At 40.9% G+C, this 21,780-nt stretch overlaps 1 protein-coding gene across 1 annotated transcript in view; it reads left to right on the top strand.

The window, feature by feature from the left end:
• Window positions 1-21,780, top strand: part of PLEKHA7 (pleckstrin homology domain containing A7) — a 297,172-nt gene that overhangs the window by 193,476 nt on the left and 81,916 nt on the right. Inside the window, exons 7-9 of the mRNA XM_084855029.1 lie at window positions 678-750; window positions 2,200-2,300; window positions 15,824-16,002. Coding sequence (XP_084711155.1) covers window positions 678-750; window positions 2,200-2,300; window positions 15,824-16,002 — 353 coding nt within the window. The remainder of the gene's footprint in view (window positions 1-677; window positions 751-2,199; window positions 2,301-15,823; window positions 16,003-21,780) is intronic.

Here is a 21,780-nt window from a genome sequence, read left to right as displayed (position 1 = left end):
AAATGATCAAGGGGCCAGAGCAACTCCCCTGTAAGGAAAGGTTACAGCAGCTGAGATTGTTTAGCTTAGAAAAAGGAGAATCAGGGGGGACATGATAGAGGTGTACAAAATTATGCATGGTGTGGAGAAACTAGATAGGGAGACATTTTTCTCCCTGTCACATAATACAGGGATACTGTTCATCCCATGAAGCTGATTGGTGGGAGATTCAGGACAGATGAAAGGAAGTACTTCTTCACACACCATATAGTTAAACTATGGAATTAACTTCCACAGGATGTAGTGATGGCCACCAAGTTGGATGGCTTTAAAAGGGGATTGGATAAATTCATGGAGGATAAGGCTATTGATTGCTACTAGTCCTGATGGCTATATACTACCTTCAATATCGGGGGCAGTAGGCCTATGTATACCAGTTGCTGGGGACATGGACAGGAGGGTGCTGTTGTACTCATGTCCTGCTTGACTAAATTTCCCAACATTCTGGGAGAGCTGTGAGAAAATCATGAAATTGGCCTGATACGGGGAGGCTTTTGCCATAGCTGTGCATGACTCTTGATAAGTTTTATACATTAAGGAAGATACATAGCCATTTCAAATTCTATTTAGTACACAGCTATCTTGTTACTTCTAGTGTGTTATAAATTCAAGGCAACACCTATTATTTGTATTTTCAGGATAGCTCTGGGATGAGATTATGGAAAAGACGATGGTTTGTGCTGGCTGATTATTGTTTATTTTACTATAAAGGTTAGTAAATAAAGTTCTGACTTCAAATTTTTTTTTGTAACATTCTAATCATGAATGTTAAATTTGTTTGTCAAACCTTTTTGTTACATTTTAGAAACTAAGCTTTTTAAGGGTCAGCATATCTAGGGGAATGCTAAAGATCAATCCCCTCTTTTCCCCTACCTCCCACTTGCATTTATTTCAGGGAGGCTTACGTTGGAGCTGCTTTTGGTAGATTTTACTCTTGGCTATTTCTCAGCTTTTTGATTAGAGAACATGCATGCATTTTATCACATTGCAATGATGGAGCAATTGTCATACCCAATCCTTGGTGACAAACCAAGAATTATAATTGGGTTGTTGCATGTTCTCTCTCTCTCTCTCTCTCTCTCTCTCTCTCTCTCTCTCGTTTTTGTCTCCTTCAGGCAAAACCCTGGCTTGCTAACAATGTTTCACTGTCTCTTTAAAGAATGAATTATCACAAGGGATTGGAAAATACAGAGGCCTTGGTCTCTGAACTGTGACATGGAGTAAAATATTAATGTTTGAGTTATGTTTCTATAATGCATCACTTCTATACTATGGTATCTGTTGTTTGTGGGAAAAAAGGGGTGGCAGCTAACTTTAATAAAACACATACAATTATCACAAGAACTGATAAATGTATTCCCTAGCTAAGGACATGACTAAATATATTGATTTCTTATGAGAATAATTGTAGGTGGGTGGGGTGGGGGAGGAGAATCCAACATAAATATGCCTTTGAATTCTAGTTGCTGGGAAGCTAACAGCAAGGGAGGGCTGTTACTTTCATGCCCTGCTTCAGGTTTCCCCAAGGGATCTGGTTGGACACTGCTGGAAACAGGATGCTGGACTAGATGGACAACAAACAGTGGTCTTCCTATATTCTTGGAAAGAACTTCAAAATGCAGTATATGCTGTGGCTGAAAAGTGGAATTCAGTATTTAGCACTGTGGGCAGAAATAGGAGACTTCTTTATACCAGGTCAGACTAGATGTCAGTCTAGCCTGATGTTGTCTACTCTGACTGGCAGTGGCTCTTCGGGGTCTCAGGCAGAGATTTTTCATATCACCTGTTATATTATCTTTTTAACTGGAAATGCCAGGGATTGAACCTGGAACCTTCTGGATGCAAATCATAGACTCCCCCACTGAGCTACGGTCCTTCCCCACCATTTATGTCACCCTTTCCGTTATCTCAGTTACAATATACTACTTGGGCACAAGTAGCTCCTGTGCTGCTACATGGGCCATCGGACTATAATGTGTTTGTTGCTGTCTTCGCCCAGTGGCCCCAGTCTCAAACCAACCACATAAAGCCTTCATATAGCACGGCTGACCTGTCACGCTGGATGTGGGCCCTTGTACAAGACACGGTAGACATTGTGAATACACTTTAGTGTTCTAGTTGAAATATGTAGGTTAATTTGTTTGTTTCTTCATTCAAAAGACAGCAGAGAAGAATCTATTCTTGGAAGTATTCCATTGCCTAGCTATGTAATATCACCAGTTGGACCTGAAGATCATATAAACCGCAAGTACTCCTTTAAGGTACATTTAGTGATTGCAAAATTTTGATTTATGTAAGCAGTAAACATGCCACATTTTAGAAATATATTACCTTTAGAATATCATCTCGGTTCCTAATATATATTTCATGTATATGTAGAGCCGTGGATAGAGCTTCTGCACACACATCTGAACCCCTCCTTCACTTCACAGCTTCTAGTGCTCCCTGAAAATCTGCTTTGGAAAGTCAGTTGACCGTCCTTGAGTGGCATCTGATGCAATGTGCTAAGCTGTAGTTGGAAGGGAGATCTGGAGAGTCCCTACATGTGTGCAGAACTTCTTGCATGTAGACTTCTGGCCTTCTTATACTTTTAGGAGGACATATCCACTTTCTTGGACTATATCCTAGAACAGTTGATCATGGAACCATCCAAAAGGGAGGCAACCCTGGACTTAAACCTAAGTGGCAAATTCCCTGATTTAAAATAATAATAATAATAACAACAACAACAACAGTAATAATGATGCCATAATACAGACAGGCAAAACTGCTTGCTCTGCTTACATGAGGAGGCTTTTAGGCTCGCTAGTCAAACAACAGCCCTTGCAATACACAAACCTTTGTCCCACAAACTTTGTGCAATACACAAACCTTCGTGGATAAGGGGACCTTGTGGAATAGCAAATAAAATATAAAGGACTAATTCCCCATGCACATACAGAAGTGTTTTTCACTCACACAGGGGGAGTGTGAGGTTGGATCTCACCCTTGACTTTTAAAAATATCCAGCATTCGTTAGATTGCATTTGGGCAAGCACTTCAATGTGTAGTTGAATTTAGGATTTGCTGCTGCAATGTGCTGAGTGCTTCAGCCTAATATTAAAATATTTGAACTTGTATGCCTACTCAGGAACACGTAATGCTGAATTTTGTAAGTGCTGTGCATGACTGAATCCTTAATTCCTATTGGAAATAACAGCAAAGTACAAGATTTTTATTTCATTGTAAGTAAAAAATAGCAAGAGCTACCTTTTGTTTTAAACTATTTTTTAAATTCAGAAGTGTTTTTATTTTTGCAATTAAGCATTATTTGTAGACTAGGATTGTTTATATAATGGAATGTTAGATGATGCTTCATGGAAAGACAGTGGCTGAGATTAGAAACATTCATGTTTATGATCTAAACTAAGAAAAATAGTTTAAAGAGAAACTCCTCTTGGTGATGGCATTTGTATCTGTGTTTCCCTTTAAGTACCTGTTGTCCAAACCTGCTTAGAGAGAGAGAGAGAATTTATATATAAATAGTATACAGACACAATCAGTGGGTTCAATGAGGGGACCTCCTGAAAGGAAATATTAATACATCTGTATTACATCCAAAATCCTTCCAATTAAAACTATATTCTTTTAAAAATATATATCTGTATACATCTGTTAAATTGGGGTTTTGCCCTTGGAAGGCATCACAGATTAATTTATAAAATATCCACTTGATATTATACCATGGCTTGCAGTATTTATATTCTTCTGTTTAAATAATTCATCTGTTCTTTCATCCCAAGTTATCTGACCGCTTCACTTCAGTGCAAATGTGTATATTACTGTCAAGGAGAAGGAAAAGCATTAATTTGTTGTAGGAATTGCAAAGCAATATTTTAAACGAGCTTATCGCAATGCCACATTCTGTCAATTTGAAAGTACCAAGAGTCCTGTCTGACCAGAATTCTGTCACTCAGTAGCTCTGAAACTTATCTAATATGTTTAGGGCTGTTAAATGCAGCTGGAAATGCAAAGCATTGCAAGAGTAAGTGCAAATTTGAAGGGGGTGGGGTGGGGTGGGAATCTACGCATGGAAGAACTAAATGGAAAAATAAGCTCTTTCACAGTGGGTTAGGCCAAAGGATCTTCCAATGGAAGTAGTCTCCCCCCCACTGCCACCCCTGCAGAAGGACTCCTTTAATTGGAGGAAGACTGCTTCTGTAAGAGAAAGGGAACTGTTGGATCTAACCCAGTAATTTTAACCTACATTTATCAGGAGGATTAGATCCAATAAAGTTTTGGCAATACTTTCATTTTATTTATTTATACACTGTCTTTCTTCACAGCTTCCATTTTAATCAGTTACTTCCAGATTTTCAGTGTAGCTTAAAATATTGATTAGCTATTGTGCAATTATATATGCTAACAGCATTCTCAATTTTCAGAGTGCTAGTTCTTACTTATCCAAAACAGCATCATCCTTGGACAAAGGGGAAGTATCAAGGGAAACCCAAGGTTTGCAGAAGGAAAAAAAAGCCTTTAGGGAAAATTCCTAAGGGGAGATCCCCAAAACAGTCTAATGAGGACTGAGTATGTCCAGTGGACATGGACTGCTGACTCACTGTTGTGTGGGGGGTGGGGGAGGAGAACTAGAGGGTAGAGGGAACAGAATGGAGTATCATGGAAGAGCACATAGCAGGCTTGCTGCAACCCTGAACAGCAGCATCACTCCACACTGCAACATTTTGTTGCAGGCTCCAACTTGTACATTTGTAATCAAATTATTGATTACAATAATAATTTTGTTGGAGGTATTTTTAAGTAAAAATAATGGGCATTGTCTAACCAAATTGAGCATCAAGTGAAATTCCATTGATTTCAGTGAGAGAGTTAAGCATGTCCCTATCTCTCTTACTTTGAAATCAGTGGGGCTTAATAGAAGCTGCGATATTAAATTATTTGTTATACTAGGGGGAACTCAGATGCACAGATCATCATGGTGAGGTGATTAGGAGCAGTCCATGGCTTCTCCACTCCCACTTGGATATTCCATTTTTGTTTAGGAGTCATGTGTCCATGTTAATATAAACTACAGTTCACCCAAACCACACTTGGAGACCCTCTTCTAACCCAGATTGCAAACTAGTTTGCTGCTATGATTGTGAAAACATTTATGCATGTAATACTAAATCAGTTAGCACCAAATGTGAAAGGGAAGAGGCAATCCCTCCACAAGAAAGGAAGAACTTATGAACTTCCAATAGCCTAACTAACCATGGGTGAACAATTGGCAGTGTTACATTTGCCCCCAAACCTATATATTTCACAGTCAGGAGGAGAAATTTCCATGTCTGTATATGCAAGAAAACCATTCATTCATGTACAATCTGTAACTTCCTTCCCTACCAGATGCGAGTGACAGATTAAACTTTTGAATCTTGGAACATGTTGTTGGTTGAGAAAGTATATGGTTCATATTTTTACAGATCTCCATGTGCAAATCACTCTTGAGGGTGATCTCCTGAAGAGAAAATGTGATAGGTAAATTACCCTCCCAGTTTGCCTCTAAGGGTATATTCAGACACTATACTTTCTATTCATGGAAAGACATTATAGGAAAAACAAATATCTGGTCATTTTATCTATGTCATTCCCACTTCCCCTAGGTGAAAAATGTACTATCTGAATTGGGCCTTAAAGGCAAGCTATCTAGTTATTTGTCTCATCTACAATGCCATTCTCTTTTCTGTGTCCTAAGGCCTGAGCTCAATGTAATTCATTTTCCAATGTTGCATCCAAATTAATGAATGTATTTTTTATGAACAATTGCTACCTTCGGAATTTTTTATTGCCATTTGATTAAAATACATTCTAATATGACTGCAATCATAAACATACATACTAGGAAGTAAATTCAACTTAAATCATTCAGACTTTCAAGTAAACATATTTAGGATTGTATATCATTAGGAAATATTTGTGTTCTTCTATTGAAAGTTTCATAATAATAGACATGCTCTGTAAAAATCATTCAAGGTCTAACCTCCCTCTGCTGCATACTTTGCATTATTAATGTAAATTTATGCAGCTCCTTCTCCAAAATGTTTATTGTGTCATAAATACTGCTTCCAAAATGAATTATTTATCCAAGAAACAAAGCTGAAGTATAATGTTGCAGTGAAGAAATCATTATTAAATCATTGTAACTGTGCAATCCTGTACATGTCTACTCAGAAACAAGCCACATTGCTTTCAATAGGACTTACTCCCAGGTAAGTGTGTATAGGATTATAGCCTAAAAGCAGAATGTGGTCAAACTGAGTGCAGCCTATCCTACTCATTCCTTGCTTAAAAAGTAAGGCACATTTTAAAATATTCCAGGACATTTAGAAGGCTTTGTATTTAATTATTTTAATTTATTCCTTGCCTATCTGATATAAAAAACCCAGCCCTTTCCCTTTGCAAGAATCAGTAGGACCCAAAATGTATTGATTGTACTTTACTCATGGTTCCTTTGTTGTTTTTGCTATGCAACCTTAAAACTTACACTTCAGAAACTAATATGTTCCCTCATAGTTGCTGAGACCTTCCTTAATATGAGCAAATCAAGAGGATTTATTGCATATTTCGTCTTATCTTGTGAGCTTCTGCACTGTTCTAGATTGGATGATCAGACAGAGGCAGATGGAAATCTGGAAGGCAAAATGCTAGCAATTACACAGCCCCCTTCCATTAAGTATAATTAAATTGGCCCAACCAATTCTTAATTATTCTCTTTCAGAACTACCAAGTTAATTGCATTTAAAATTGCTGCTGTTTCCTTCTTCACAAGCTTTTATGGAAGGAATTAAGGGTTGGGCACTTCGAGTAGGTGATCTCCTGAGGAGCTGAGTATGTGTACGGGTGTTTTGTGAAAATAAGTAATTTTGCCTGTTTTTGAGGGTGCGGACATAAACTAATTTCATTATGTCAACTTTCTATGAATTTTTTTAGGATTCCTGATCTTTTAACTTTTTGTCCTTGTTTTATGCTCTTGGGGTTTGCTCTCCATTTCTCCTTCTGTGCAATATGGGAGAGAGCCTGCCTTTCCTTCTCCCTCTTTCCAGAATAAGGGCATCTGAATGCATGAATAGGTACCAATATTACTTTTTCATCCCTACTGTGAATGTCTATGTGTTGTATCTCAGACTGTTGTGCTTTAGAAGAATGTAAAGTCATAATTAAAGTCATAATTTAAGACCACAAAAATCTGTGTTTTCTTCTCACTAATTGTCCTCACACTTACAATCACATGTGTTTGTGTTGCTTGTTCGGTGTGCTGCTAAGAGATAACTGGCATTTATTTGGACAGCACTTTTTATTTAATCAGTTATACATGCTGGTGATAGCCCTTCCAGTGGCAAGGGTTTCCTGATAACACTGCATTTGTTGCTTACTTAAATATTGTAAGCATGCTTTCTTTAGCTGTTGAATGTGGACATGTGCAATGTTCTGCCTACTACCATTTTAACTAGATTGTTAATGAAACAGTGTACATTAGTTGCTTCTGCTTTTATAGTGAGAGTGTGGCTTTCTCACGGACGCATTCTTGGAGGGAGCATGTTACAATGGAGAGGTTCAACCAGTCATTTTTTATTATGGTCATATGACCCTTTCAGGTTATAATAAAGAGCACAAATATTAGAACAACAACCCAAACAAAAGTACAATTTATCCAGTTTACCTAAACAGTCCATAATGGAGAGGTTAACAGTAGCCAAAATAATTGTAGTAAAAACAGTCAAGCATATGTTGAACTTTGAAAGAAATGAAAATTACTTTTCTGTAAGTTAATTTAAATGAAGGATATCCACTATTCAGTTTCAGTGCTCCTCTGTAAAAGAAAGCACTTCAAAAAATACTAATTTTCCAATCCTGGGGAAAGACTTGGTACTGGAAAACGTCTGCATGTGTATATAGGGATTGGGGTTGTTGTTTTTATGAGGCTTTAGTAGTCTGGTAACACTCAGCAATTTGAGTATTATATGTAGGTGAAATCCTATAGGAGGTTTCACACTAGTTTAGATATCTTTTGTGCTGCCAAAACTTTCATTGTGTTTTTGAAACCAGGCAAGAATTGTAAATTATCCTTCAGTCTAATCCCTCCGCAGGAAGAAGAGGCTCTATACAAACTGTAGCCTGTATATGCTGCAGTGGAATTGTATAAATTGCTACATAAATTGAAAGTTGAACCCAGACATTAAACCAAAGTTTACAATTAGATACTCACAAATGGAGACCCATGAAAATAGTTGTGGTTTGTCTATTTTGCTCCTAGCCTTTTTGTGACATTCCACTACCATCCTTTTATTTGTATTAAAAAAACACCCCTTCCTTTTCTTTAAGTTTTTGCAACTGTCTAAATGGCTAGCTGTCCCTTTGAGTGCACAGTTGTCAGCACTTTTTCTCATACATCTTAAAAATAATATACATCTTTTATTTTTCCTTATTTAAGCCCCCTCAATTTATTTTCGGACTTATCTCTGAGTTTTTAACTGCCAGTGCCTTACTTTTGCTTTTCATATTTCCTTAGATAGCCAATGTTGCCATATTTATTCCTGTTATAAATTTGCTCCCTGTCTTTCTTTGTATAACTTTTCATTCTTGCCTATGAGCTATTGCCTATCTTATATAAAGGTGCTACATGTTTTCCACGTAGTGATAGCAATTGGTCTCTAGTTCAGTCTGTAACTTTTCTTTCTCTCACACTGTGGTAGGGGCAGTTAGCTGCACTTCTTAAATTTCTAGGATTATCAAACCAACTATCAACAACATTTAACTTTTTCCCTAATGTTTGTCCAGGTGTACCTCTTAATATTATTTTTCTTCCTCTCATGAGACATAATGGAAGTCTCTAGTTAGTTTAAAATAGAAAAGTGGAAGCTTTTGATCTTTTCCTCTGACAGGTGAAAGAAAAGGGGAGGGCCTATATTTGTTCCTTTGTGCATGTACAGAAATATAGACACATGTAATTCTGATATAATAATATTCTGACTCCCCCTTTTAAAAATATGTTAACTATTGAAATAAACATAAGAAACCACAGCCTACCTCACACAAAATATAGTTCCTGCAGTTGGCTGAATGAAATGAAACTTTTGTTCCTATCCTCTCTCTTTTATTCCCTTCCCCAGTCTGTTCTGATGGGGATTTTGAGGCATTTTTTACACACACACACACACACACACACACTTTTGATAGATATGTTGTCTCTCCTTGTGACTTCAAACAGCCTTTAACCACCATTGTTGTTGTTGTTCAGTCGTTCAGTCGTGTCCGACTCTTCGTGACCCCATGGACCATAGCACGCCAGGCCTTCCTGTCCTGCGCTCTTTCCCGGAGCATGCTCAAGTTCATATTCATTGCATCCGTGATGCTATCTAGCCATCTCATCCTCTGCCGTCCCCTTCTCCTTTTGCCTTCAGTCTTTCCCAGCATCAGGGTCTTTTCCAGGGAGTTTTCTCTTCGCATTAGGTGGCCAAAATATTGGAGCTTCAGCTTCATTATCTGTCCTTCCAATGAGCGCTCAGGGTTGATTTCCTTTAGGATTGACTGATTTGACCTCCTTGCAGTCCAGGGGACTCGTAAGAGTCTTCTCCAGCACCACAGTTCGAAGGCATCGATTCTTCAGCGCTCAGCCTTCCTTATAGTCCAGCTCTCACAGCCATAGATTACTACTGGGAAAACCATAGCTTTGATTAGACGGACCTTTGTCGGCAAGGTGATGTCTCTGCTTCTTACTATGCTGTCTAGGTTGGCCATAGCTTTCCTCCCAAGGAGCAAGCGTCTTTTAATTTCATGGCTACAGTCAGCATCTGCGGTGATCTTGGAGCCCAAGAAAGTAAAATCTGTCACTGCTTCCATTTCTTCCCCTTCTATATGCCAGGAAGTGATAGGGCCAGATGACATGATCTTAGTTTTTTTAATGTTGAGTTTCAAACCAGCTTTTGCACTCTCCTCTTTCACCCTCAACAAGAGGCTCTTGAGATCCTCTTCGCTTTCTGCCATTAGGGTGGTATCGTCTGCATATCGGAGGTTGTTGATAATTCTCCCGGCAATCTTAATTCCGACCTCTGATTCATCCAACCCGGCATTTCTCATGATGTACTCTGCATATAAATTAAATAAGCAGGGTGACAATATGCAGCCTTGTCGTACTCCTTTCCCAATTTTGAACCAATCGGTTGTTCCATGTCTGGTTCTTACTGTTGCTTCTTGACCCTCGTACAGGTTTCTCAGGAGACAGGTAAGGTGGTCTGGTACTCCCATCACTTTAAGAATTTGTCACAGTTTGTTGTGATCCACACAATCAAAGGCTTTAGCGTAGTCAATGAAGCAGAAATAGACGTTTTTCTGGAATTCTCTTGCTTTCTCCATGATGCAGCGAATGTTGGCGATTTGATCTCTAGTTCCTCTGCCTCTTCGAAACCCAGCTTGTACTTCCGGTAGTTCTCGGTTCGCATACTGCTGAAGCCTAGCTTGTAGGATTTTGAGCATCACCTTGCTGGCATGTGAAATGAGTGCAATTGTGCGGTAGTTTGAACACTCTTTGGCGTTGCCCTTCTTTGGAATTGGAATGTAAACTGACCTTTTCCAGTCTTGTGGCCACTGTTGAGTGTTCCAGATTTGTTGGCATATTGAATGCAGCACTTTAACAGCATCATCTTTTAGGATTTTAAATAGCTCAGCTGGAATACTGTCATCTCCACTAGCTTTGTTGTTACTAATGCTTCCTAAGGCCCACTTGACTTCACTCTCTAGGATGTCCGGCTCAAGTTCAGTGACCGCACTATCATGGCTATCAGGGACATTCAGATCTTTCCTGTATAGTTCTTCTGTGTATTCTTGCCACCTCTTCTTAATCTCATCTGCTTCTGTGAGGTCCCTGCCTTCTTTGTCCTTTATCATGCCCGTCTTTGCACAAAACGTTCCCTTGAGATCTCCAATTTTCTTGAAGAGATCTCTAGTCTTTCCCATTCTGTTGTTTTCCTCGATTTCTTTGCATTGTTCATTTAAGAAGGCCTTCTTGTCTCTCCTTGCTATTCTCTGGAACTCTGCATTCAGTTGGGTATATCTTCCCCTTTCTCCCTTGCTTTTCGCTTTCCTTCTTTCGTTAGCTACTTGTAAAGCCTCATCAGACAGCCACTTGGCTTTCTTGCATTTCTTTTTCTTTGGGACGGATTTTGTTGCTGCCTCCTGAACAATGTTACGGACCTCCGTCCATAGTTCCTCAGGCACTCTGTCTATCAGGTCTAATCCCTGAAATCTATTCCTCACCTCCACTGTATATTCATCAGGGATATGATTTAGGTCATACCTGAACGGTTTAGTGGTTTTCCCTACGTTCTTCAATTTCAGCCGAAATTTTGCAAGAAGCAGCTCATGATCTGAGCCACAGTCAGCTCCAGGTCTTGTTTTTACTGACTGTATGGAGCTTCTCCATCTTTGGCTGCAAAGGACATAATCAATCTGAGTTCGATATTGACCATCTGGTGACGTCCATGTGTAGAGTCGCCTCTTGTGCTGTTGGAAAAGAGTGTTTGCTATGATCAGCATGTTCTCTTGGCAAAACTCTATTAGCTTTTGTCCTGCTTCATTTTGTACACCAAGGCCATGCCTGCCTGTTATCCCGGTGATTTCTTGACTTCCTACTTTAGCATTCCAATCCCCTATGATGAAGAGGACATCTTTTTTTGGTGTTAGTTCTAGAAGGTGTTGTAGGTCTTCATAGAACCGATCAACCTCAGCTTCTTCGGCATCGGTGGTTGGGGCATAGACTTGAATTACTGTGATGTTGAATGGTTTGCCTTGGATTCGTACTGAGATCATTCTATCATTTTTAAGATTGTACCCCAGTACTGCTTTTCCCACCCTTTTGTTGACTATGAGTGCTACTCCATTTCTTCTAAGGGATTCTTGCCCACAATAGTAGATATGATGGTCACCTGAATTAAATTCGCCCATGCCTGTCCATTTTAGTTCGCTGATTCCCAAGATGTCGATGTTCAATCTTGCCATCTCATGTTTGACCACCTCCAGCTTACCTTGATTCATTGATCTGACATTCCAGGTTCCTAAACAGTATTGTTCTTTACAGCATCGGATTTTCTTTTCACCACCAGACACATCCACAGCTGAGTGTCCTTTCGGGTTTGGCCCAGCCGCTTCACTCTTTCTGGCGCTACTTGGAAATACCCTCTGCTCTTCCCCAGTAGCATATTGGACACCTTCCGACCTGAGGGGCTCATCTTCCGGCGTCATCTCTTTTAGCCTTGTGATACGTTCCATGGGGTTTTCTTGGCAAGAATACCACCATTGCTCATCATTTAAATCCTCCAACTGCTCAGTGCAGCCTGATTCTCCCCCTACAGCCCCCTGCCCATGTTTGGCTTTCTAAAAAACCCACAATTTTGTTTCATAAGTCAGGAGTCATCACCCTGGATCTTCTCTTGTTCTCTCCCTAGGGCTTTTGGGGTGCCCAGTGTGTCTACATATGGGGAGAGTGATAGGTGATGGGTGTGAAACACATGCTAAAAGTCCCAGGTTTTTACCCCAGTACATAAAACATTATATCCAGCAAAAGTGGAAAGAATTAGATTCTTGCAGACATCACTCAAGCACTCCATTCCTGTGAAACAGAAAGACTGACCAGGCAAACGAGAGAACAACTCAATCGCAGTACTATATAGGACCCCCACACTTCAAGACATGCTGTAAGATACCTCCTTGTATACCAAGTATTCAGTCATATGAGCTTGGATATGTTCCTTCATTAGAGAGGAGCAGGCACAGGAGCAGTAGACCTGGTTCTGTACCTTAATTCACCAGTGTTCATGCAGGAAGCATGTTGGACACAATGACTAGGTTCACATGAATGGAGAAGAAAAATAAGCCATCATAGCTTATTTTCCTGCCCCATGCATGCCAGTTGTGCGCTGCGTCATTACCATAATTACCTTCACCATGTACAGTTTGTTGCGTTGGCCAAACCCAGAGAGGGTTTGTGGTGGGTGGGTTTACAAACCATCCCAGAACCCATGGCTTGTTCTAGGGTTGTGAGGTGGTTTGTAACCCACAATTGTTGTGCACCCTTGCTGGGTTCAGATGACACGACAAACCATGCCTGGTGAGGGTAATTATGGTAACAACACAGCAAGTGACCAGCATATGCAAGGCAGGAAAATAAGTGACGATGGCTTATTTTTCTTCCCCAATCATGTGAGTACAGCCAATAAGGTAGTCAATGGCTGCACATGTTGAAACCTAGAGGAGATATAGGTGCTAGAAGTGAGATGCTGTCTGCTAATTGGTGTCGCTGTATGTTGCAATCCCAGAAACAATGACAATGTGGTTAGGATGTATTTTTGTCAGCACTGAGGGTTCACAGTGTCTCAAATTAAATTGTAACACCCTTTTTGAGTGTAGCCTCAGAGTAGGCTACTTTAGATACTTCAGGAATAGCAGGTACATGTCTGTGAACCTTGCAATGTGCAAAGCAGAACTTAAAGCTTAATTTTTTTTAAATCTTGAGTGGATTCTGTGTGCAGCTTTGGTGAAGACAGGATATTGCTGTAGCACCATACAGACGTCTCCATGTATTGTTCTACATTCGATTATGTATAATGACGCCCTGTTAGCTTGGAACTTTTCCGTGTTAGATGCTGCCTTACGCACTGGCCCAGATGATTGCAGCAATGGCTGAACAAGTAACAAAAAGCAAACATTAAAAAATAACCAATCAGGATCAATGTGTAGTTTGTTGTTGCATGTATCTTTTTAAACAGTTAAAAGCAGATGCTGGGGGCTCCATTTAGGATCAGGACTGTGTGGTGTGCAGAGAGGGGAATTTAACCCTTTCCTCCCATGCTGCAGTCTCGATGAAAATTCTCCCCCTTGAAACGCCTATTTGACATGGGTGAGAAACTCTGTTTAAAATCACATGTAGTTTAGCCCAGAGGAGAACAGTTGGGATCTTAGGCCTGAGTACATAGATGAACATTACAGGATACTGGGCTGCTTTCAGGTTCCTGTGCTCATGCATATACAAATGCTGAAGCTCTTGTGTTTGAAATTTGCCAACAGTGACAGGATGTTCTTGTTACCATTGGTTTTTATTCAGTAAGCTACAGAGGATTATTCTTTTATGTGTGGTTTCTTGCTTTGGATGCCTGATATCAGAACCTTTTACTGCTGCCAGCCTACAAGTGAAACATGCTTCCTGTCTTTATGTAACCATGCTCTTTCCCTTTTGGTGGTATTCCCTGATGCTGAGGCTGTGCAGGATCATGTGTTTGTGTGTAGGCTTTGTGATGCAGGTCTGCAACAAGAGCTTTTTTGTCCTGGCATTAAAGTGTGTCCCTTCCTTGTCCATGTCAACGTGACTTGTATGTTGTACAAGCATAACTTGGTTTACTTACTTTGTGCAATTTTCATTCTAGGTTCTTGGTTTGTTTTTTTCCTCCCAAGTCTTTGTACTTTACCCTCTGCTTCCTTGCATGTTATGGCTACTAGCAGCATGGCCTGTAAACCCAGTGCAGCAGGACACTATTCCTAATGTAACCCCAACGTATTGGGTCCAAAATGATTATGTCATTCATTCTCTCTAGGTTTTTAAAAATAATTGTTTTGTATAGTTAAGTGTTTCATGAACTTACTGAAACATAGTTGTACTGGATATAAACTCAAAACTATTGCTAAGTTCAATCAGTCTCTAATAATTTTGTAACGAAGCTTTTAAAATAACTATATATGCTACAATAAAAATTGAAGGTATTTCTTTTAAAAATTAGAAAAAGGCTTTGTAAAACAAAATAGATGGCATTATAAGACTTGTAGCCTACTTTTCTTCTCTATAGATTATCTCTCCAACAGTGATGTAGGGTGCAATCCTGTGGGATGCACTCTGGGTACTCATAAGCCTCTGAATTCAGAGGCTCATGAGTATCCAGTGCAGAGCAGGAGGTGCCTCATGCCTCATACCTCCCGCTCTGCATTTTAGCTAGATTTCAGCAATTTTGTCTGTCTAATAGAGGCCTCGGGGAAGGGGAGGGAAGGAGGCTGGGGTGGACATAGGATTTCTCATATGGCTGCCACCCCAGTCTCCTCCCCTCCCCACCTCTGGGAATGGCCCCTTTTCTCCATCTCCGCGCTCCATTTTCTGAGAGCGGGGAGGCAGCTGACGTGGTTTTCTCCACACCAGCTATGAAGGGGAGGGGGTGGGGAGTGTGGTTTCTTGGTTCTGAGGTTAGAGCCTTGTTTCTGACCTCGGACCCAGGAAACTGAACAATCGTATGTCCCCCGGATGCTGTCTAAGGGACATAGGATTGCTCTGTTACAAAATATATTCACATTTGTAAATTCAGCAAAGGAATGAGCAAATATACCATCTGTTAGCTTGTTTTGTGTAGTGCTTGCAGTAAATGAAATGCATGAGGTAAAAGAAACAATATGAAAAGTTGCAATTACTGGTACAAAGGTCAGATAAAATTCTGCAATGGTATCATGGTAGTATGAAAAAAAGACGCAAATGTGCTCTATCACATATGTGCGTAGTGCAAAAACTACAGAATGGCACGTTGCTGTACTGTGGTGTTTTTGGTGCTATAACTTTCTGTTTAGCTACAGCAGCCACCCTGATTTCTTAGAAACACTGTACATTAACGTGGTGTCTAAAAATGGCCCCTCTACTTTCATAAGCATGGAGATTTGTATATCCTCTCACCTTTAAAGTTATCTAATCCATCTCTCTTTCTCTCTCCTTTTACAGGCTGTCCATACAGGCATGAGGGCATATATCTATAATAAGAGTTCTGTTATTGGCTCTCAGGCAGAGCATTCAGGGATGCGCACATACTACTTTAGTGCAGATACTCAAGAGGATATGAATGGCTGGATCCGGGCTATGAATCAATCTGCCCTTATGCAAACATGTTCATCACCAAAGAGGCAAGTTTAGGGATTTACCTACATTTTAACTAAATCATACTTCTTTCATATATCAGTGTGATATTAATAAGAACCTTTTGCATAAAAATACTCCTAAACTTTTAATGTTAAGTTATTAGATCTGAATGCCATATGTAAAAACTTTGTATCAGGTCATGTACAATAGACTGTGTTGCAGTATAAGAAGAGCTCTGATGCATTAAATAGGGGAAAAAGTGTGCTAAGCACTGAATCTGCCCATAGCGAAAGGACTAACATGACAACACAAACAATATCACTGGGGTGGGAGAATGCAAAACCGACACTAGGCCCTGTCCCAGAGCCAATCCATATTTATGCTCAAGGGGTGAAATCCTACCCTCTGCTCCATCCCAGCCAACCACATCCACAAGCTGAAGGTGGAACCTGCAAGTGGCCCAGAGACACTGGCCCCTAGGTGCCCTACATACTTCCTCTTCCCTCCCACTCCTCCTATGCTGGAGGCTTGGCAAGTTGGATTCTTTGCTGCACAAGTAGCAGAGTTGGTTATAAATGCAGAATAAATAACAATTTGGTCCTATCTTTCTATTTACTAGAGCTTATATATAACCAAGAACTTGCATTCTCTTGTACCAACAAATATTACTCCAGTAGAAAATCATTTTGTACCTCTTATTCTTTGGGACCAACATAATCTTCTATGCCAAGTTACACAATGCTGGTTTCTCTTGTGCATGTAAACAGGGCAGATGAAAATCTCTCTGATGACAGAGAGGCAGACTTGGCTGAGAATTTGGGCAGTCTGTTTTCAATGCAATCTTCCCTGGAGGAGTTCCAGGGGTTCACAGACTAACCTGTGGAAACAGGGGCACCATCCTCCAGGCCCACTGCTTTTTCCCGCCAAAACCCTGTCAATCCCCTACAATTAGGCAGCAATCTGGGGAGATTCAGTATCTCTGGAAATTCCACCTTCTCTGCTCCATTCTTCGTCTGCTACATCTAGAAATGCACAGTCCTCTGGCTCTCTCCTAATATTACAGCCGCTGCCACCGCTCCAGCTCCAGCTTGAGACAGGGTTGATATATCCCCATATCCTCATGATGTGCTTAAGGGAAGGTTAAAAAGAAAATGTCCAACCCAAATCTGGACTGTCCTAACCCAGATGAGAATGGTGCGGATTGAATTGTCCTGGATGAAGAGGAGTGGAGTGGTGAGTCCACCACGAGGAGCCTGATTCCTACCACCTATTTCAGGACTCCCATCATCTTCCCCTGCTATGTAAATGTATGGCAGCCTTAGATTTGATTCCTTCAGAGGAAGCTCCTCAACCCTCTATTTCTAGGATGGCAGCTGTCTGTCCTGATCCTCAGCCCAAGACCAAAGTGGTGAAGGTGCCTTCTCTTATACCAAAAGTAATTAGAGGTGAGTTGGATTCTCCTTTGCCGCACAAGGAATCCATCGCTGTTGCTAATAAATAATATGTTTTAGAACAGCCTATTATGGATCAAATTAAAGTCCTACTTATTGATGTACCTGTGGCAGCTCTGGTGAATTGTGCTCTTCACACAAAAGATACAGATGTGCAGATCAAGGGAATGGTTGAGCGCAAGCGGGATACTAGTTTGAAGAAGGCCCATGAAGCAGAATCCCTGTCTATTCGGGTGACAGCTTCAGCATCAGTTTCTGCCAGACCTTCCCTCCTGTGGTTGGAAGATGTGTTGGTTGGGGCACTTCATGATCCAGCCAGATTATGTAAAACCCTTCTCAAGGTCTCTAGAGCGGTAGCATTTATTGCTGGTGCCTCTTTGGATGTGGCTCAGTTCTCTGCTAGATCCCTAGTAGCTGATGTGTTTGCCAGGAGATTCCTTTGGCTTTGCCATTGGGAAGCTGCTGCTCCTTCGAAGTCCGGCCTAGTGTCAGAGCCTTTCATTGGAGGCAAGCTCTTCGGAGATGAAGCTTTAAAAGAAGGCCTAGTCAAATCAAAAGATAAGAAAAAGGCTATGGGCATGACAAGAAAGAAGGAAGAAAGGCATTTCTTTAGGAGATCTTTTCACCTTTACCAAACCAGCCAGCTATTTCATTTCTGTAAAACCTCTGGGCGAGCGAAAGATGTTTGGTTCCTGTCCTGCTTGGGCTTATTCCTGAGGAGGAAATGAAGGCCAACAGAAGTTCTCTGCTAGATATGGCTCATTCACCATGTCAAGGGGATACCGGCACCAATTCTGACACCAACCTTTTGTTGGTGGGCAGTCATCTTGCCGGATATACTGAGAAATGGCTGGCCATCACCCCAAATCGTTAGGTCCTGGCGATTTCGCTCAGGTCTGGCTCTGGAGCTGACATCTTAACCTCTATTGAGCAGGGGGTTGGACTTGATGGTCTTGTAGGCCCCTTCGAACCCTACTATTCTATTATGATTCTCTGATTCCCTGCTATTCTTTTCTCATCACTGGCCCCAACAAATCCAGCCAAGAGGGAGATGGTCAAGTTGGCTATCCACTAGATATTGCAAGAGTGGAACCGTTGCCTTTAGAAGAGAAGGGATTAGGGCTCTATTCTCACTTCTTTACAGTCTCAAAGGAAGATGGGTCTGTCAGAGCTGTCTTGAATCTCAAGGTTCTCAACCACTTCATCTGTTACTGCTAGTTCTAGATGGAGACTCTTTTGGCCATCAAAAAAGCTTTTTGCCTAGGAGACTTCAGGACTTCAGTGGACCTCAGAGAAACCTATCTCCATGCTCCTATCTTCCCCAACCATTGATGCTACCTCCATTTTGCCTTCAAGGGGTCCCATTTCCATACAGTGCCATGCCTTTTGGCCTAGCTTTGGGTCCCAGGCTATTTACAAAGATCATGGTCACTTTGGTGGCACATCTTCATATGCAAGGGATCTCAGTATACCCTTACCTCGACAATCTTCTCATCCATTCAGCCTCTCAGCATCAGGCAATGGACAACTTGCAAGTCACCCTGGCATGTCTCAACAACTTCAGTTTTCTGGTCAACAATCAAAAGAGTCATCTGCTCTCCTCGCACAGAATACTCCACCTGGGGGCCTTAATAGACACACAAGTAGGGATCATGGTTGTCTCTCCAGAGAGGTTCTCCAAAATTCAAGCTGCAGTCAAATTGATTTGCTTCAAGTAGTCGGCCATCCTCATGCTTCTAATGAAGGTTTTGGGCCTCATGTTGTCAACATTCAACGCACACCTCCTCCATATCGCTGGTGAAATTGTAGGTGATTCCCATTCCAGAGGGAATCCTCGGGAGGCGGAGGTGAGTGATCTGTTCTGCTGAGGATTCCAGAGGCCAGATTCAAAAGAATCCAGCCTCATTTGGGTCTGTGGCAGAATACCCTGCCATCCCTACCTAAGCTGGGGAGAGAATACTTAGGCCAACTGGCTAAGCAGAAAATGGCTAAACCAAGGAGAATGGATGCTTCACCCAGAAGTCTTCGAAGAGATAGGCTCCTGCTTCAGGACAGGTGGATCTGTTTGCATCAAAAGCCAGTCACCAGGACAGCAGGTTCTTCTCCCGTTATGCATCTCCAGCAGTGGAGATGACGGATGCCCTGTTTTCTCCATGGCCAACTGGGCTTCTATATGCTTTTCCGCCGCTCCCTCTTCTGTCCAGGGTTCTGTGGAGGTGAAGGAAGAAAAGGCGAGACCCAAATGGCTCCCTTTTTTGGCTAGGGAGAGCCTGGTTTCCTGACCTGATCAATCTGGCAGTGGCTGCTCCATGACCCCTCCCTCTGCGGGACGACCTGTTATCTCCTTCACTCAAACCATGTGTGGCTTCAGTTACATGTCTAGAGATTGAACAGAAACATTTCACCAAAGCACCCCCCCACAGTAATTGAGATTATATTGGCCTCTAGGAGACCATCTACCCACAGAATTTACCAGAGTACGTGGAAGATATTCTCCACTTGGTGTACTAGGAAAAGGATTTGGAGCTCAGAAAGCCTGAATCTCAGACCTTTTAGCATTTCTGCAAGACTGTTCGGCTATGAGTCTCAACCCTAATATGCTTAAGCATCATGTTTCCACACTGTCTTCTCTTTTGTCAAAAAACCCTGATAGGTCCATAGGCTCTCATCCTTTTCTTAAACAGTTCCTGTGCACCCTTTCCCTTCCTGAGAGCTCCATAAAGTACTTCCAGCACTTCAGAAGGCCCCCTTCAAGCCCCTGAAATCAGTATCTCTCCGACTGCTCTCTTTCAAGGTTTTATTCTTGGTGGCCCTAACATCAACCAGAAGGATCTTTGAACTTAATCCCCTCTCTATGGATAAACACCATAAAGATAGTGTGGTGTTCTGTACTCACTCCTTTTTTCCATCCTAAAGTTCTGTCTCCTTTTCATTGTCAACAAGAGCTAGTTCTTCCCACTTTTTGTCCTTCCCCTTTTCCCCCCTCAGAAAAGAAATGGCATTCCCTTGTTCCTAGAAGGGCCCTGAAGGCCTATATCGGCAGAACCAAAACTTTTTGGCAGTCAGATACTCTGTTTGTCTCATTCCATCTTGCTTCCTTGAGACAGAAGGTTTCTAATGCCACTCTGAGTAGATGGCTAAAGGCGTGTGTTTCCCTAACCTATTCCTGCCTAAAGTGATCTCCATCTACAGGGTTGTTGTTTTTTGCCCATTCTACAAGAGCAGCTGTGACATCAGCAGCTTTTTTCCTCAATGCTCTGCTGCATTGATTTGTAGGGCACCTACATGGTTAAATCCTAGCACCTTTGTTAAACATTACAAGATTATTCCTGTTCTGTGCACTTTCTGACTGCCTACAATCTGTCTTTTATTCCAAAATATGAAGGCATAGAAAGTAGAGATATTTGGCTTAAGGGCTGTTTAGTCTTCTAGGCCTTAAAATGGCCAGTGTGGGAAGCAGCAGACTTTGTAGTTGTTGTCTAGGAAATTCCGTCCGTAGAAAAGTATCTGTGGCCTCCTCAGTAATTATGTTTAAATGGGATCTTGAAAACTTTTTGTTTCACTCAGTGTTTTATAGAATTTCTATGCGAGTTGGTATTTTATTGTTTATTGTTTGTATTTTATTGTTTCCTACCTTTTGAAAGCCATTGTGGGAGGGTGTTATTTCCTCTGAAAGGTGGAATATAAATGTTTTGAATATAATGAGTTGGCTAGCCCTGGCTGCTTCCCCTCTCAGTCCTACAAAGTGCCTGATTCACTCTGAAACCAAAAGATCCCTATTGTCCAGTAAGTAACCATAGCCATTTTGCTGATGGCCATTGTTTGACAACACTGGACATCTCTACTCCACTTTCTCCCTTGTTAAAAGGGTTATTGTATGATATGGGGAGGAGGAGGTTTAAAAGAAAACATTGTTGCTTATTAGAGAACAGTGATACTTTAATAATTGACATGAATGGTTTCATTTTGTACAATGACTCAAGCCATATTAAAACATGGTCATATCTAGAAATTTGCCTAGTCAATAGTATGAAAAGTCCATAAATAAGTAATAATTAAAAATGACATTTTCATAATGCAAAGTCATCAGCAAAGAAAAAATCTTAAATATTAACCAATCTTAAAGAGTATTCTAATTGTATACATTGAATATTTAAGCAATAATTTTAAATCTGTGTTTTTACAAAAATGTAGAGTACAGGGGAAATAAAATAAATGGCAGGAGGCTGCATTCATACTTTATTTCCTCTGCACACACATCAAAGAGATGTCCTCTTTGATAATACTCCTTCATGTGGTAAGAACACCTCCTTTAAGGCAATGCAACACCAGAGATTGTTTGAGTATATTAGAAAATCTGATCAGAACTTC

This window comes from Heloderma suspectum, chromosome 1 (genome assembly GCF_057233095.1).
Source record: "Heloderma suspectum isolate Gila_16-S chromosome 1, 16-S_ref, whole genome shotgun sequence".
Classification (NCBI taxonomy): Eukaryota; Metazoa; Chordata; class Lepidosauria; order Squamata; family Helodermatidae; genus Heloderma; species Heloderma suspectum.
Note: the sequence above shows the minus strand (reverse complement) of the source record. Positions and strands in the feature narration are given on the sequence as shown.